The 17,522-nt window shown below is 39.8% G+C and overlaps 1 protein-coding gene across 3 annotated transcripts in view; it reads right to left on the reverse strand.

Moving 5' to 3' along the window:
• The window catches only part of LOC149250186 (isocitrate dehydrogenase [NADP]-like), a 329,935-nt gene extending 315,581 nt beyond the window's left edge, over nt 1–14,354 (reverse strand). For 2 of the 3 annotated variants that reach the window (XR_016266813.1, XM_089458932.1), the window contains exons 1-2: nt 13,951–14,350; nt 13,813–13,856 (exon numbers count right to left, since the gene is read on the reverse strand). Coding sequence is in view for 1 of the 3 variants with exons in the window: in XM_089458932.1 (XP_089315058.1) it covers nt 13,813–13,856; nt 13,951–14,215 (309 nt within the window). In the remaining 2 variants the exon portion in view is untranslated. Of the gene's footprint in view, nt 1–13,812; nt 13,857–13,950 lie in introns of all 3 variants that reach the window. The other variant, XR_016266814.1, reaches the window with a different exon arrangement.
• Between the last annotated feature and the right edge of the window lie 3,168 nt (nt 14,355–17,522).

Raw genomic sequence — 17,522 nt, forward strand, 5'->3', positions numbered from 1 at the left:
AACTAGCTAGACTGGCTGCCATATACTCTGCTTCCGTTGAACTCAATGCTACTGACTGCTGCTTCCAGCTAAACCATGACACTATTGCCGAACCCAACCCAAAACAGCACCCTGAAGTGCTCTTCCTATCAGAAGCACAACCTGCCCAATCAGAATCAGTATAACCTGCCAATCTCACTCCATCCCCCTGCCTGTAGTCCAAACCATAATCCACTGTCCCTTGCAAGTACCGCAAAATGTGTTTTGCAGCCACCCAGTGAACCTTCCTAGGCTCACACATAAACTGACTCATCGTGTTGACTGCAAACAAATATCTGGTCTAGTGTTGACCAAATACATCAAGGAACCAATCAGTTCCTTGTACAATGTGGGATCCACCAACTCGGAATCCGAAGCATGAAGCTTCTTCCAGTTGGTAATCATTGGTGTCGACATGGGTTTACAATCCTCCATGTGGAATCTGCCAAGGATGTCCACAATATACTTCCCCTGCCCCAGGAAGAAATGCCCCTCCTCCTGCCACACCTCCAAACCCAAAAAGTAATGCATCAAGCCAATGTCCTTCATCTCAAACTCCGCCGCAAGATCTCTCTTGCAGTGCCCTATGAGTCTCTCTGCACCTGTAATGACCAAGTCATCCACATACAGCACCAGAATGAGAGGCTCCTCACCTATCACAATATAGTAAAGGTTCGGATCTGCTTCACTCTTTGTGAAACCCACCCCCTGCAAGTAAGTATCTATCCTGGAGTACCAAGCTCTGGGAGCTTGCTTCAAGCCATAAAGGGTCTTCTCAGTCTGCACACATGGGACTCCTTCCCATGCACCTCAAAGCCCTGTGGCTGCTCAATGTACACCTCCTCCTGTATGAAGCCATTGAGAAATGCAGTCTTCACATCCATCTGGTGGATCTTCCAACCCATCTCTGCTACTATCAATATAATGGAGCGGATCGAAGTATATCGAGCCACGGGAGCGAAGGTCTCCTCATAATCAACTCCCTCTACCTAGGAGAACCCTCTAGCCACAAACCTCGCTTTGAATTTCTCAATGCTGCCATCTGCAGCATGCTTTACCTTGTAAAGCCATCTGGAAGTAACCACGGATTTGCCCTCAGGCCTCGGCACCACCTCCCAAACATCATTCTTCATGATAGAAGAATACTCCTCCTGCATGGCCTCTCTCCAGACCTGCTAGCTAGCTGCCTCCTCTAGCTAGAAGGCTCAAAGTCAAGGATGTTGGTAGTCATTGCCATATAGCTACAAAACCTTGCAGGTGGTATACTCTCTCTGACCGACCTCTTAGCTCAGCGACAAATGTGGCATCTCTCAAGGTGTCCTGAAGCCACTTGGGCTTCCTCTTCCCTAAGTGCACTTCTCCCATAGGAGAATGAAACTCCTCCTCCCCATCATCATCAAGAGCCTGAACTCCTGACTGTCTGTCTGTTGTTCTCCTGCCTGCACCTGAACCTGTAGAAGTTGAGGTACTATGTGAACTGTCCATCAGTGGACTCCCTAGTGAACTGCTCTGTGAACTGCTCTGCATGCTGCCCGGAGCACCACCACTCTGGGTCGGCGAGCCACTGCTCACTGACGGACCTAACATCCCCATAGATGTACCTCCTGATCCTTGCCCACTGGATCCCTGTGACTGACTCAATTGCTACTGAGGGTCTGGCTGATCCAAATACTCTAACTCCCGTGACCTCCTAAAGGCCCTGTCCTCCTCGAACTTCACATCCCGCCTAAAAACAACTTTCCTCTGTGCAGGAATGTAAATCCGAAAGGCCTTTGAGGTCTCACTGTAGCCCACAAAGATACCCTTCTCTGCGGTGGGCTCTAGTTTGGTCCTCTTCTCCTTGGCTATGTAGGAGTATGTAATGCACCCAAAGATACGAAGATGACCAATATCAGGCTTCTTCCCAGAAAAATCCTCCTTCGGAGTCATGTGCCCCAAGGCACGATGCGGACTCCTGTTCTGCAAATAAACAGCTGTGTTGCAGGCCTCTGCCCACAAGAACAATGGCAACCCCTGATCATGTAACATGGCTTTGGCAGCTCCTACGATGGATCTGTTCTTCCTCTCTGCAACCATGTTCTGTTGGGGGTTGTAAGGAACAGTGAACTCCCTCCTAATGCCTGCCTCCGCACAATAGTCAACGAACTCTCCAAGGGTCTACTCTCCCCCATTGTCCGACCTCAGGGACTTGATCCTCCGACCTGTCTATGTCTCCATGAGAGCTCTAAACTCCTGAAACCGCTTGAAGACCTCACTCTTGGTCTTCAAGAAATAAATCCAGGTCCTCCTGGAGTGATCATCAATGAATAAAACATAGTACTCATATCCACTCGAAGAAACATGAGACATCCAACTGCTCACATCAGAATGAATCAAATCAAGTATCTCAGTCGCTCTGTTGTCACTGCTGGGAAAAGGGGATTTGGCAAACTTGCCCATCGCACATCCTCTGCAAGTATCAAAGTGATCAGCACTGAAATCTGGCACACCTGTAGTGATCTCTCGCAATGTCCTCAAGGCTCCATGATACATATGCCCCATCCTGCGGTGCCAAATCTCACACAGCTCAGAACTAGCGTACACCTATCACTCTAGCTGAATCAGCTGGAGTGCCCCTGGGATACATCAACACCTGTCCTCCCTTGAACAGTACCTCATATCCTCTGTCCTCCAAAGCTGAGACAGATATGAGGTTCTTCCTCATCCCTGGCACATAAAGAACATCTGTCACCTTCAAGGGAGGTTTGGACTCCCTCTAAAATGTCAGTGTACCCACCCCGACTGCTCTAACAACTCTGTCATCACCGAGTACTGCCTCTATATCAGTGCCACTCTCTGAAAGCTCTGAGAAGTACTCATGGACTCCTGTCATGTGACGTGAAGCCCCACTGTCCACATACCAAATACCCGAAGATGCTCCGCTAATCAAGGGAAAAGCATGCTCCCTCTGAACCTGTGTGGCAGGTGATCCTGCACTAGAGGACTTACACGCAGTGAACGCAAACTCCCGATCACAACAATCTGCAAAGTCCTCAACCTCTGCTGAAGCTGCCATGCTCTGGTTCTTCCCCTCCTTCTTCTTCTCCGGACACACAACTGCATAGTGTCCCATCTTTTGACAATTCCAATACTTCACTTTGGAATGGTCCTTCTGTGTGTTACCCTGTTTACCTTTACCTTTGCCTTTCTTGCCTCCTGTCGACAGTGCTACATCCTCATCCTGCTCAACTGGCTTGGCTGCCCCAAGCTGACCTTTCCTGATCTTTGTCTGAATGCAATCATCCCAAAACCTCTCCCATGTGGGAAGGGTCTCACGTGCACAAACCCCATCAGCAAAGTACATCCATGAACGGGGGAGGTCATTCACTGCAATTTGCACCAACTCGGTGGATGGAATGACCTCTCCAACTGCTGCCAACTCATCTCTCACATTAGTAATCTTTGTGAGATATCCAGCTGCACTATCATTACCCATCTTAATAGTCTTCAGCTTCTCCTTCAGAACCATTTTCCAGTTCTCATTGGTACTCTGGTAGAAATTGGACAATGCTGTCCACATCTCATGGGCATTTCTCTTTCCTCTCACATGAGGAATGCAATGGTCTTTGACTCTATCTAGAATCAGTCTCTTACCCTTGTTGTTTTTTTTATTATATTCAGCCAACTGAGTGGCATCAGTAGGCACAACAACAGGGTTCTGTGTGGTATGCACCATGATGTCCCAGACTTCTGCCTCCTCAAAGATACTCTGCATTCTCTCCTTCCAAACGTTGTAATTGCTATGCCCATCCAACCTATCCTCCACCCTCAATCCCAATGACATCCTGCTGTCCTAAAACTGAAAAATAACACTGCTGTAGTAAAGATAAAACTTCTATTTGTGAAAAATCAGCGTGCTGGAATTTTCTGAGTGAAAAATCAACAGGCTGTAATTTTCCTCCTTGCTGTCCCAAACTGCACTTCAGCACTCAAGCTCCGATACCATGTAAAAATTTCTCATTTCCCACCTCGGTTTTCAGTTTCACCTTATTTCTCCAAAATAGTTAAATGCCCTTTCCCATATCCATACATTCAACAACTAGAAAATAAATTTTGCTGAAAACACAAATTCTGGAAATTTTACAGAATGTTGGAAAATGCAAAAATAAATATCAGCACATATAAACAGCCATTCAACACATTTAAACACTGTGATTTTTTGTCAAGGTGACCCTGGAAAAACCCCCTACAACTCTTGGGGAAAACCAATTCCAGAGCTCTTTCTTTTTTCTGAAAAATGCTTTTTACAGTGAGAAATATTCAGCAAAAAAATCAGCAAGCAAATTTTACAACTTATCTCGTTTTCCGTGCCTCACAGCCACCTGGGAAAACTTGCAAACAGCAATAAATGTTGTATGGCCTCCTCGAAAAAATAGCAGTACAGTTGTACGGATTTCTGCCCTCGACTTGCTGAAACTCGGTTGTACGAACTTGCTGAAACTCCGCAGCACGGACTTGCTGAAACTCCGCTGTACAGACTTGTTGAAACTCTGACTTGCTGAAACTCCGCTGTACGGACTTGCTGAAACTCTGTCTTGGAATGTGTGCCAAGCTGCTGCCTCCTTCTTCTCACTGTCCAAAAATCTCCCTTGCTCTCCTTCTCTCAATCTGCTCATGAAAGAATGAATGACCTTTTCCTCTTTTTCCTCCCTTAATCTAACCCTAAGTGACTTTTGGGTAATCCCTAAATCCAATGGCTGAAATAGATTGAGATCTAGGGCTGAGATTAAATGTTCATTTAAATCTCACTTTCTATTTTTTTAATTCACCCCACTTTAATAAAGACCTACTTAGTCATTTATTTCCAAAGTCACTTTTCCTTTCTAATTTTACATTGACTTTATTAAAGTCACTTTAAAAATAGACTTTAGTAACTTTATCACTTAAAGTCACTTTTAAATTAGATTTGACTTTATAAAAATTATAAAGTCACTTTAGGAGAAAAATTAAACTCTTTTGGACACTTTTCCCTAAGCCAAAGATCAAGGCCTTAGGGAACCACCTGTCCTCCGGTACCAAATTTCAACAGAGAATAGAAGAGAGGTTGCGATTTACCAATGAGGAATTGGAACAATGGAAACAGAGATGGGAGAGACCCATACTTTTCTTCGATGGTGCTTCTAGAGGTAATCTAGGGGCAGCAGGAGCGGGTGGGACTTTGAAGAATCCAAATGGAACAAAGATCTTTGATTTCTCATTGGGATTACGACATACAACCAATAATAAAGCGAAATATTTTGCTTTGTTTATGGAGGCTCAACTGGCTGGCACAAGGCAGATTACATAATTAGTAGTTCTAGGAGACTCAAAGATTATAATAAAAGCAATGCATGACCACAAATCAAGCATTCACCCACAAGAGCTAGCCATAATTTATACCAAGATTCAACAAGAACTCATGACTTTTGAAGAGGAACATTTCCTTCACATTCTTAGGAAACACAATGAATGTGTTGATACCTTGGCAAAAGAAGCATCTTCCATTCTTCAAGGAAATCTAGTTACTTCTTTTGGGAACCTTGAGTTCCAAGTTTCTTAACCAACCTCAATCATGCAATCTACTTATAAAATCATGTCATTATATATGCTAACTCCCCTCACATTTGAATCATTAGCTTCCCTTAGTTTGAACAAGACATCTGTCTATTCATACCACAATGTGAAATGATCTGTACTTTCTGCCACCTAGTTATCACTTCTCCATTCATCCCCTCTCCAATCTATATGATTACTCCAGAAGGGATTTATTCTGTGCGTGTGGTGAGCAGGGTTCTCTAGATATGCTGCAAGTTATTATCGACGATCATATGCATCCTTATGAATTCATTTGTGTTTTTATGCTAGTATCTGGGACTTTTCTCTTAGTTGATTTGTGGATTGAACAGTCCCTGTCTTATTCTTTAAATCCGCCTCCACCATTCAAGTAAATTCGAGGCCTGCCCTCCTGAAATTTCAATTTATTCCAACTTTCTCAGTTCTAATAGTTCATCCTCCTACATTTGAGGAATTTTTGACCTCAAGAATGCTTCAACAAGTGCTCCAAAAGTCTGCTTTAAGCCTACTCAACCAGCCTGCTCCAAAGCTTCTTCAAGTCTACTCAAGGTCTGATCAAAAAGCTAATCAAAGTCTGCTCAATAATTTGATCCAAAGTGTGCTTCAAAACTTGCTCAAGGATGCCTTTAAGTCTGCTCTAAGGTCTGGACCACATCCTTCAAAGAATGCTTCAAGATCTTGGTCCAAAGTCTGCTTCACAAAGATGTCTTCAAGTCTGCTCAACAATGTCTTCTTCAAAGGTCACCAAGGTCTGTCCACTTCAATCAGGAATGTTCCAAAAAGGACTGCTTCAAGACACTTCTAAGAAAGCCTTCAAGATAGCTCAAAGAGGGTTGCGAATTTGCTTCAGGAATCACTTCATTTCTACTTCAAAATGTCTCTAAAAGAAGGTCAGAAACAGAGGTTATAGAGTGCTCTATGTCTGTCCACAAAAAGACTGAATTGCAGGGCCGAAATAGTTTCTTCCACAATCCAAGTCTGCACCTCCTTTAGGCTGAATTCTGTAGCTTACTGCAGGGGCTGAAATTTGTCACAGAGGGTCGAGTTTTGTACCCTATTACAGAGTCGAAATTCACTCCTACTACAAGGCCGAAGTCTGCACTTACCTCAAGGCTGAATTTCGTTGGCCAGAGAGGGGCCGAATTGCCACAGGCTTTTGACAGGAACACAGGTTTGTAATAGGCCGAAATTTTGTGCAAAAGTTGAGCTGACGTTAGGCCGAATTTAGTCCTCAAAAATGAGCGAAGTCTTCTCCAGAAGTAGACAACAATATCTTCAAGAATTGATGAAAGAATTACCAAAAACCATAACCCAAGTACCACAGAAAACAGAACCCAAAACCAAGTGCTTCTTCTTTACATTGTCACAAGGTTAATGAAATATGAACATGTAACTTCTTCCTCAAGCCAAAACTGTATCTCCTTCTTGCTTGGTTTCCTACCTCAAATATATTACCTTAGATCAGCAAATTTTCTTGCCTCAATTGCCCACAGTTGGGGTAATTTATAGTGGTTGGGAGAGCCTAGTTTGGTGTGAAATTTTCACTATTGCAGCAATTAGAATTATTCTTCTAACTGAATATAATTATGTGCAGTTTATTTGTTATTACGGCAAACAACGAATAAAATCACACCTACAATTTTCACCAAAAATAAAATGCACTGTGGAAATAAAACTGGAACTGAGAAAATAGAGTGCACACACACAATAAAAATGACACCATTATTTTTGGACAAATGTCCCCAGAAAAACCCAATGTGGGAAAACCAATGCAGCAGATGAAGGTTTTATTATTATATGTGGCAATCAAATCTGAGAACAAAAATCTGGATGCCAAACTTGCAATCCTCAACAAAATAATATGGCAAAAAATTAGTGAGACAATTTTAGTATCACCCGACACTGAACTCAGCTCCGAAACTGGGTCAAACTGGCTGCTTGAACACCCCTGCGTCAGCCTCTACACAGGCCAATTCATACTGCCTCTGGAACTGCTCTAATGTTGTCGTTTTGCCTGACTCAGCCTCCGGAAATGATTTGCTTGGCCTTCTAGAAATTTTCCCGGCCTCCAACAACTAAATCCTCTTCCTCTCCAACTAAATCGAAACCTCCTCTAAAGTTGCCTGCGCAGGCCTTGCACAGCGTCGTTGAGGAATATCTCGGCCCTCTTGCTGCTGACTCTCCAACACCGGAAATCCATCGGAAATCACTTATGCTACTCCCTCTCACTTCTGCCTTCCTTCTGGCTCAAACCCTTCTTCCCTGCTCGACTTATGCAACTGGATAGCTCAATCTGCCAAGGAACTTGTTCTCCCGATGTGTCTTCCCCTCTACCCATCGAGTTCCTCTTATAATCTCTCATTAGTGAACCAACGGCCATGATTAGATCTCCATCAACAACTAAGAAAATCTGAAACTCAATCTGTGTGAGTTTCTAGAGCATTCTCACCTTACCTTAATTAATTGCTATTAATTAACCAATTTTCCTAAGACTAAGGAAAAATATAAATGATGGCTAATTAATTTAGTTAAGGCATTTCGCAAGTTTAACTTGCGAAACCTTTTCTGGGTTTTGAAAATCTTGTACTCTTAGCCTCTCTGACACAAATCGAGACTAGAACACTTATCCGATGCTACAAAAAGTAACATTTGGGGCTGACCTGCCCAATGAAACGTTGTGACTTTTATTGAAGCCAACATGATCTTTTTATGAACAGGCATGATTATATTTGAAGCCGACCTAATGGAGATGAACCGACCTGTTTAGGGGAGGTTTAGGATAATTAAAAAATCAATTTTGACTTCCACATCATTTTCTTTCAAGTTGATTAGGACACATGGATTTTCGTCAATAATTTTGACTTTGTTGAAGGGGTTGCAATGAGATATTAAAACCATAAATTAATGGGGCATGATTAGTGCAAAACCCATTCATTTATGGCCTCAATCTTCAAATATGATTATCTCTCCAACCAGGAGGACCCATAAAATGTGCCAACTATCAAACGAAATGGCATGACAAGGGCTATCACTCTAGGAGGTCCTTGTATCCAAAATTATTAACTTGTGCACGCAATTTACCAAAACAAATGTGGGCTCATTCACCCTTTGACATCAATGACAATTTTTCCAACTGATGCTTGGCCTTATACATGTAGGAGGCCCTCTATATCCACTCTTTTGTGCTACAACCACATCTACTCCTTGGACCAGCTTCCACTCAATGGATTACTTCCTTTTTTACGGTGGTCCTGAATGGGGCACCAAGCAACAAATCTACAAAGATGACTCTGTATCAATGCGGACATGAAGCTCTATTCCCACCTCCATGAGCCCCCAACAGAACTGATAGACTAGACCTCATACTAGTAAACAATACAATTTCCAGATGATATCTTCCAAACCACAACGACGAGTCCATTCCAAGCAACTGCATAGCACTCATTCAAGCTCCTCAACCAACTCTTCTTTCAGACAAACATCTATTTTGAGTTTTCTCCATTCAACCTCAAATGTTAGGAGAGATGGCTTCAATAGAGCAGGATCACCTCTTACCGTTAGTGCCATAAGCTAAAGAGGCATTCATCTTATACATCTTTCTCCTAGATTGCCTCTTCATTCTCTAGAGTTGGCATTCTAGGTTATTAGATTAGATTATTGTTTTACTCCCCATTTCTTGCTTTTACATAGAAGCCACTTTAGCACTACCGCTTTATGCAGACATCGTTGTACCTAAAATAATCCCATTGACCTACTTCAGTGGTCCTTTGATGGACATTAATACATTTATCTTATCTTAATTGTTCAGTCGATTACTTCCATGTTTCTGGTGCTCCCATCAGCTAGGGGCAACAAGAGACAAATGATAGCAATGTTGCATCTAACTCTAGATTGGCATGGGCTTAAGGAACCATTCCCCTTCCCTAGTGAAGGCTAAATTTAAGAGTAAACCAACCACAAATTTACAACAAATTATGATGGCTAGAATAGCATACAACAACAATTAAAGTATGATATCAACCCTAGAAAATCGTTAAAAAATGCAAAGTTTGAATTAGCTTCTCTAATGCAATTTTAAATAAAATGTAACCCTAGGGCATACATCAACAAGTCATTAAATGCTAATAACACGATATTTTGCTAAAATTTGGCCCTAATTTACCATAAAACAAAAAGAAAAACGAAATTAGGGTCCTAAATAAAATGCCACAATTGGTAAAGACTAGCGCTTATCAATATGGGGCAAATGGAATTTAAAATACAAACTATTCTAGGGTTTATTTTAAAGTAAATCTAAATCCAAACAAAACTAGGGAAAATAAGTTAACTTACCCTAGGTTTCGCAATTTAGGTTATCAATTTTCCGAATGACTTAAGGAAAGAAAAACCTATATCTATTCCTCAAATAGGAGGAAGGACTTAGCTCAATAAGGGATAATGAAACAAATACCAAATAAACTAATGTAGTACAAATACATACATTTGATGGACCATAAAACCAAGATAAAGCAAATAAACTTACTTCTCCTTATGCAACATCCAAGATCAACCATAAGCATCCATGAAAAGAAATCACATCACATCCAAGATCCACCCAAATAGAAAGTTGCTCTACTAGTCCTCCATCAGACACTAGAGAGAAGAGATCACGAATGAATAAGTGCAATAATCCAACAGTGACAATCATCAAAGAGAAATCAACTCCCCTCTATTTATATGAAGGTAGACATGTCAATTTGCCCTAAAATAGACTAAAAAAGCCATGATACAAGGTCGATGGTTCACAAGCCGAGCCCAAAGATAGCCAATCATGAAATAGCATAAATTAAGCCTCAATTAACCCACAAGTGATGTCATCATCTAAAGGGCATGTCTCTCCATGGAAAGGTGCAATGAACAACTTAAGGGATGTGTCTTATCCCATAAGTTATGGATCTTCATAGTGTTGGAGGAACCCCCCCACGAATCAAAACTCAGAACTGCATCACGTGGGAAAATCGTCGATGGAACCGCAATTCTGAAAATCGAAACTGCACTTTTGCTGAAAAACGATGCTTCCTGGACTTTCAAAACTATGATAGTTTCATTCATGGTTTCGCCACAGTTCCCGAGAAATTCTAGAACTTGCCTGCACGGTTCTGCGGGTGACTTTGTTTTTTTCTTTTTTGGAATTTTGGAACCGCTATGTGAGGAACCATGTTTTCTAGACAATCACAAGGTGCTCCCTTGATGCTCATTAAACGCTTCCTAGATGCTCACTAATGATAATGTTAAATTCTTAAAGTAAAAGGTTCATCCTTTTACTTAAATTTTTAACATTACCATAAATGACTCGGGATGTTTGAGAGTGGTTCCAACCTCATCAGACTTTGTATGGAGAAAATAGAATTTCATATCCCATTCAAAATTTAGCAAACTTGACAGTTTTCATGATTTCAAGATCAATGGGATTGCGGCATTTCATTAGATTATATCATGTATGAGTGTATGTGATTGGCCTTTAATCAAGAGCACCAAACCATATATACGCCAGTGTTGGTGGTGTTGATTGTTGAACTCCTTTGTCATGGCCTTTAAGCAAAAATTGTACCCTTCACTCAAGTCAAAATCATTGATCTGGCATGTTAAGTTTTTTCTACCATATTTTAAGGCTTGGATTAGGCAATTTTATCAAAATTGAGCAATGTTGACTAATATCCCTAGAGAATCAAGGTAGAGGCAAAGGATAGACAAGAGGAGAAGAATCTAGATTCTAGATGGTTAATGCTCAAATAATTAATCATTAATGTAATGTGGATGTCATTTCTATCTTGATTTGTGTACAATGTGCGCTTTGATATATTATGCAACTAATTTGGCATTTGGGATTTTTTTAATATAAATGCAATGATATATATATATATATATACACGCTTCGCTTCCAAAAAATGCACCCGCTTCGTCCAACATTGGATCTCCATCCAAATGAGGTGGTATACCACCCAATAAATCCCTTCAAAGCCCACGACATCCTCAAATGAGCTCATGTCATCATCAAAAAATGAGCAAGATGACATCCTCAAGGTGTGGCATGACATCATCAAAGTAGAGGATGCATTTACCCCTCCAAAGGGGTCCAAGTAGAGGATGCATTTACCCCTCCAAAGGGGTCCCAAATGATCAACACCGTCAATCACCATAAAAGAAGTGTAACGTCAATCAAGAAGGTACAATGCCAACCTCGGGGTGTGCAATCATATTAGGGGAACACTATCTCTCAAGTCAATGCCCTATCTCCAATATTCAGCATCAAGGTCCTAGTTCTATAGGAGGGTCATGTAATCACTACAAATTCATCATCCAAACCAACACTCCTCAACAAGGCTCCAACGTCCTCCATCAAGTGTCCTACATCATCATGGAATGGGTTTGGAGATGCCTTACAATGTGCTCGAGAATCATCACTTATCCCTCAATGTATCTTGGTTGCACCTGTAAAAATCATCTAACATGTACTCAAGGAATCAAGTGAGACCAACATCATGGGTACAAGAACCATAAAAGCATCAAGGAGGACCATATTCAATGCTAAAGCCATCAAAGTGCTTCACACAAGTATCATCTTCAAATGTCCAACTAGCTTTTGATTGTATACAAGTTACCTTGCTTGGGTATGCGAGGATTATCACATGACTTTATTAGGTGCTTCCAACCCTAATCAAAGAAACAATTCCTAGGTCGACAATTCCTAATGATATAAGTGAGAGGTGTCATAGCTTGGGGTTTATTTCATTAAAGGTGTCATAGTCTTACACTAGGTTATGTAAAACCAATGCCCATGAACACCTTTGGAGACGGAACACTTAATTGCTTGAGTTAACTTCCCTCGCCTTTTTTTTCCAAGCTCCCAATATTTTCCTTTTTCTTTTTTGGTTTGACATGGGTTGCTTAACAAGCTCTATTCATTTATCAGGTAATGATCATACAATCCCCCTTTAATGATGGTTAGTTATCATGTAATTGGAGTCAAGATGTTCACTGAGAATTCTTTTAACTTTGATAGGCATGATATGCATGGATACTCTCGAGGACAAGTGACTATATCAAAAGCGGTAGAGCTCAAGCTAAAATTGGCTTTTCCTTCTTTCCATCCCTTACCATTATTTTGTATTTTAATATTTGACTCATGCTCTTTCATTTTTTACGGTTGCATCAACCTCAGTATATTCAACCCCTTCTTCTCATAAGACAAAGCCAATAGTGAGCCAATATAAGCGACTAACAACAACCAATCAAAAGATTAGTTAATGAACTTAGGGGAATGATGACAAGTTTTAAGTACGAATAGCATGGAACGCTACCATCATCAAAGACTCCTATTTGTGCCCCTCCTATACAACAAAAGAAAACACCCTAAGGAAGGTCACACTAGACTAGAGACACGTGATAACCAAGTCAGGGAACAAGTACACAACCAAAAGTAGTCTATAATTCAATGTCAACCTGTGATCCATACTAGAATGCCTTGAACATTGAATGAAAATACTTAAATGCAAAAATGATTGAATCACCTCACATAGACGACCCACCTTCATCGGACAAGTAGGTTACAACAATAAATATATTGACCAAATCATGGATGAGAGGCATCTGAGGCTAGCTATCTACGGACCATGGTAAGGCTGCTAGCTGACAAGCTGCAACATAGTAGAAAAAAATTCTCTGAATTTTACCCATGTTACCTTCATGTATATGGATGGGTAGCATGACACGTAAGGGGAACATATCTCTAAGGAGTTTGAACCTTGTTGGGGAATAACTACCCCAGCTTTACCTACTAAGTTATTATTTACGTCTCAATATTTTCGCAATTTTTTAAGGAAGAGAAGGGGAGCGTTCAAGTAGAGTCGTAGCATTGTTATTTTGTTTTAAATGCAATAAAAAGACACCTAGAGTGGAGCCAATGTGCCGGAATGTACTACTAAAGAAATGCACTGTTAATTCATTCATGAGGAATTTGAAAAGCATTCTAAGACTTTGTAGAATATAGACTATTAATAGAACAATTAATGCTTCTGAGAGAGATTTAACAATGGAGAAATAGACAGGATAAACCCTAGAACTTCCCCTGGGCCATTATACAGGTAAGCTTATGTCGATTCCAAGTTCAAAAGACAATAAGCAGCAGAATGTAAGCAAAAAAAGTCAAAGAATTGTGATTGCCTTGTCCTTGATCATGTGCCATATAACCCTCGTCATTTCATCACCTGCCAGTACAATAGCACAAATTATCTTATTTTTCTTAGACAAGATGTGGAGATATTTTATATTCGTTATAAATTTGGGATAAAATTCCATTACCATCCATTTCTACGACGGGATTTTCCACCTTGATTTTGTCATCGGCTCGAGAAGCACAGAAAAACCGAACTGCGTGGGTCTTACTGTTATGGCGCATGCGCAGAAGGTCGCCATTTAGATGTTCCACAAAAGCCAGAGAGCGCCTTAATTGACTTGGGAGGAGACGTGAACTAGGCTTTGATTGGAATGAGGTATGAAATTTTGGGCTATCGCGGATGACCGCGGATGACTGTTTGCAGATGGAAGTCATGGCTCGTCCCAGCATTTCACTCGATCAATCAAATACAAGTTGAAGGGGATCTTAAATAAGTACAGAGTGACACTACAACCTGCAACGAAGTGTACGCATTTTCATTCTTAGGTCTATATATTGTATTTAGAATGGAAATATATGCATCGATAATATATTGTGTCTAGGTCACTATAAGCTGATCGTGATATATTGTTCGTGTCATGCATCCTCAGCTACCGACATTAAAGATTAATTTTCTACAGATCGAATATCTTTTGAAACTCGATGCTTCATTTTTAATGGAAGATATTTCACATACCTTTTGCATTCACTTGGATTTGCATTCGATGCATTTTGATTGTTATTAATTTGTCAATGATCTATATAATGTATAATGTTTAGACTTAAAAAATAGATTATAATGTCTTTCACATAATAAGGAAATTTATAAATTATATTTCTAATATTTTATTCATTAATAACTTTAAATTTTGTTGTTCCTTAATAACTTTAAATTTTGCTGTGATTAAATATTTAAAAAATTAACTAAGTAATTAATGTTAAAATTATGGTTCAATATTGTTATAATAAGTTATTGTAAATGGCAGGCATTAATTTGACTTTTCTCAATTTTTTTATTTCTACAATAGGGAGTTAGCTCAACCTTTTTCCTTTTGTGTTGAGAAGATTTTATGTTTTTCTCATGGATCTTTGTGTTCCTCTCTCAAGGTCGGGGCTTTCCCCAAATAACAACACTCACTCATAAAATAGAATAGAGTGGAACCATCAGCATCATTCATTGATCAAACCCTGACTTACTCCACCCTCTTCCTACCATGTCGAGAAGCATCTCACTTCGTTGACCCTCTTACTTCTATGTCAAGAAGCAACCCACTTGCTTTAACCTCTTCCTCCTATGTTGAGGGAGCAAGTATGTTCAATGTGAACCCTACTTATGACCTTCAACGTCTCCTCTTTCACAAGCTCTGAACTCTACAAATTTTGAAAAGACACCTCCATTGTGTTTACTAGGTACTTTGTCATTTTTTTCCTAGAAAAAGGCATGTAATTCCATTCATAAAAATAAAAGAAATTACATTTTTCATATACAATATGTGAGTGTACTCGAGTATTTTCTTTCTTGTGACATATGAACATGCCACAAGGAGCAAATCAGATTAAGACTTGTGCCTTGAGCTCACTAAAAAAATACATATAAAGTCTTTTACAACATTGAATCACCCAAATAAACGACAATTGACATGTACAAGAGAAACCTGACAAAATACTGGACAACCCTTGTACATAGGAAACCACCTTATAGGGCCAAAAACCCCATTATAGACAACATGATATCCATAAAACCCATTTCAAAAAATCAGTGGCAAGCGGGCCCGCAAGCCAAAACTCTTAGCAGGAAAAAAATGAGTATAGGGTGAGGTATAATGTGAGACGGCGACGATGTAAACACAACAACCGAAGCATTGAAGCATCATCAAAACAAACAGTAGCAAAACCCTAGAAAAAAACCCAACAGTAGAAGGCAATGACAGTAACTTTTGGCAGACATTTGCATCCAACCTTCCATCAAGAAAAACTAAGGCGCTTCATCATGTTAAAGGCCCTAATTCAATTTTATTCTTAGTGGAGTTTTGTCATGCACTAATTTCGTTAGGTTTGAACTAACAGATATTTCACAAAGAAAGCATTGTTGCTTTGTCCTTAGCAAGATCCAATTGTATTTTTCATTTCTTCTGAGTTTGGGAAAAGGACTTTTAGTTTTACTGCAAACTTGATATCTTTTATGCATCTCTTTCTCTTCATACATTTCATTTGCCATGTTACGAGTATAGATGGTTTTATAAGTATGTTTTTACTTTAAAAAATCCTTTTGTTGCACCTTTTAATATTTGCAGAGATGGTTTCATTTATGGGTCATTGATAGCTCTTTTCGGTTAAGTTTTTCCCATATGTAGCCTTTAATTCTTGTTATCAAAGTGAATGTGTTTTCTTCTATGTGGAGAAGGTTCTTATTTGTCATCTCCTACATTACATACTATTATGAATCATTTTCCCTCATTGTTTCTCATTACTTATAGGTGTTAGGCTATTTGATAATAGTTTAAGTGTTTGTGTTAATTTCCCTTATTAATATTGTTTCTGGTTGGGTAGGAAACTGACATTGCATCTTTTGTGCCCAACCAGAGATTCGAGAGAACTAATTTGACTTCAAAAGAATTGAAATCTGGAATTTATAACATTATTTATACCCTTACGTACAAAAATATCACTCAATATGGACTCAATAATACACATCGATAAAGCTACAATGTTTTGAAATTGGCATTTCATAAGGAATCCTCATTGAATGTGTTCCTCTCAAAATGGTGAGGTGAATCATAGAGCCCTCTTCAATACTTCTAATGTGAATTACATACCACTGTGGAGTGTTAACAACAAATCCCTACATTCACAATAAATATTTTTTTTAAGTGAATAGATGATATCCATCATCTTATGCAACAAGAACATATCCTATGAGAGAATTACTTCAACATTGTTATAATTAGTCATCTATTTTGTTGGAAATAACAATTATGAGAGTTAATGGAACACCACAAGAAATTCAAGATTTGTGCTCGTCAAGACTAACTCTATCTTTATCATTCATCCTAATTAATAGCCTCATCTTTGAAATTGGCACTGCAACTTCTCTTGAGAATATTAATCCTCGTCATCCAAACATTATTCCATATCTCTATCATATTGCACAATCATCCACACATCCCCCATATTCACTGCATTCTAGTGGAGAGGTACAACAAAAAGTGTTGTTTATTTGGATGGAGATTTATTCCACAAGGCCCAAGCTACTCTAGCTCATAAGATATGCTTAAATGTCTCCAACTGACATATAACAAATAACTTATCTTACATTCATGAGTCATGCAGCCTAACCTTTATTAAGGCTTTGATTGTTTACCATCTAGCCCAAATCATTAGAACTTAAATGAAACATGATTTCTGTAACACCCCCTCCTCCCAGGCTCACCCAAGCAACCAACCAGTTGGGTAAACATGTGATGAGAGAGGTTACTAAGGGATTCAATCTCCTAGGTGACCTTAAGGAAATGGAATCGACGGAACTCATCAAACAAACCCATCCACATCAGCAACAACACCCTCAGGAGACATGTCAGCCACTCAAACAGCCTGTCCCTAAGTCACACTCATGAATTAAGCCTTTTAACCCAGAGTCACTCTCATGCTATAGGTAAGACAGTGACCAGCAACTCAAATTCGCTCCCATAGGCCTTTGTGTGATCGATTGTGGACTTTT

This window comes from Pinus tabuliformis, chromosome 7, assembly GCF_031772625.1.
Source record: "Pinus tabuliformis cultivar Carrire ecotype Pingquan chromosome 7, CPIR1, whole genome shotgun sequence".
Taxonomy (NCBI): Eukaryota; Viridiplantae; Streptophyta; class Pinopsida; order Pinales; family Pinaceae; genus Pinus; species Pinus tabuliformis.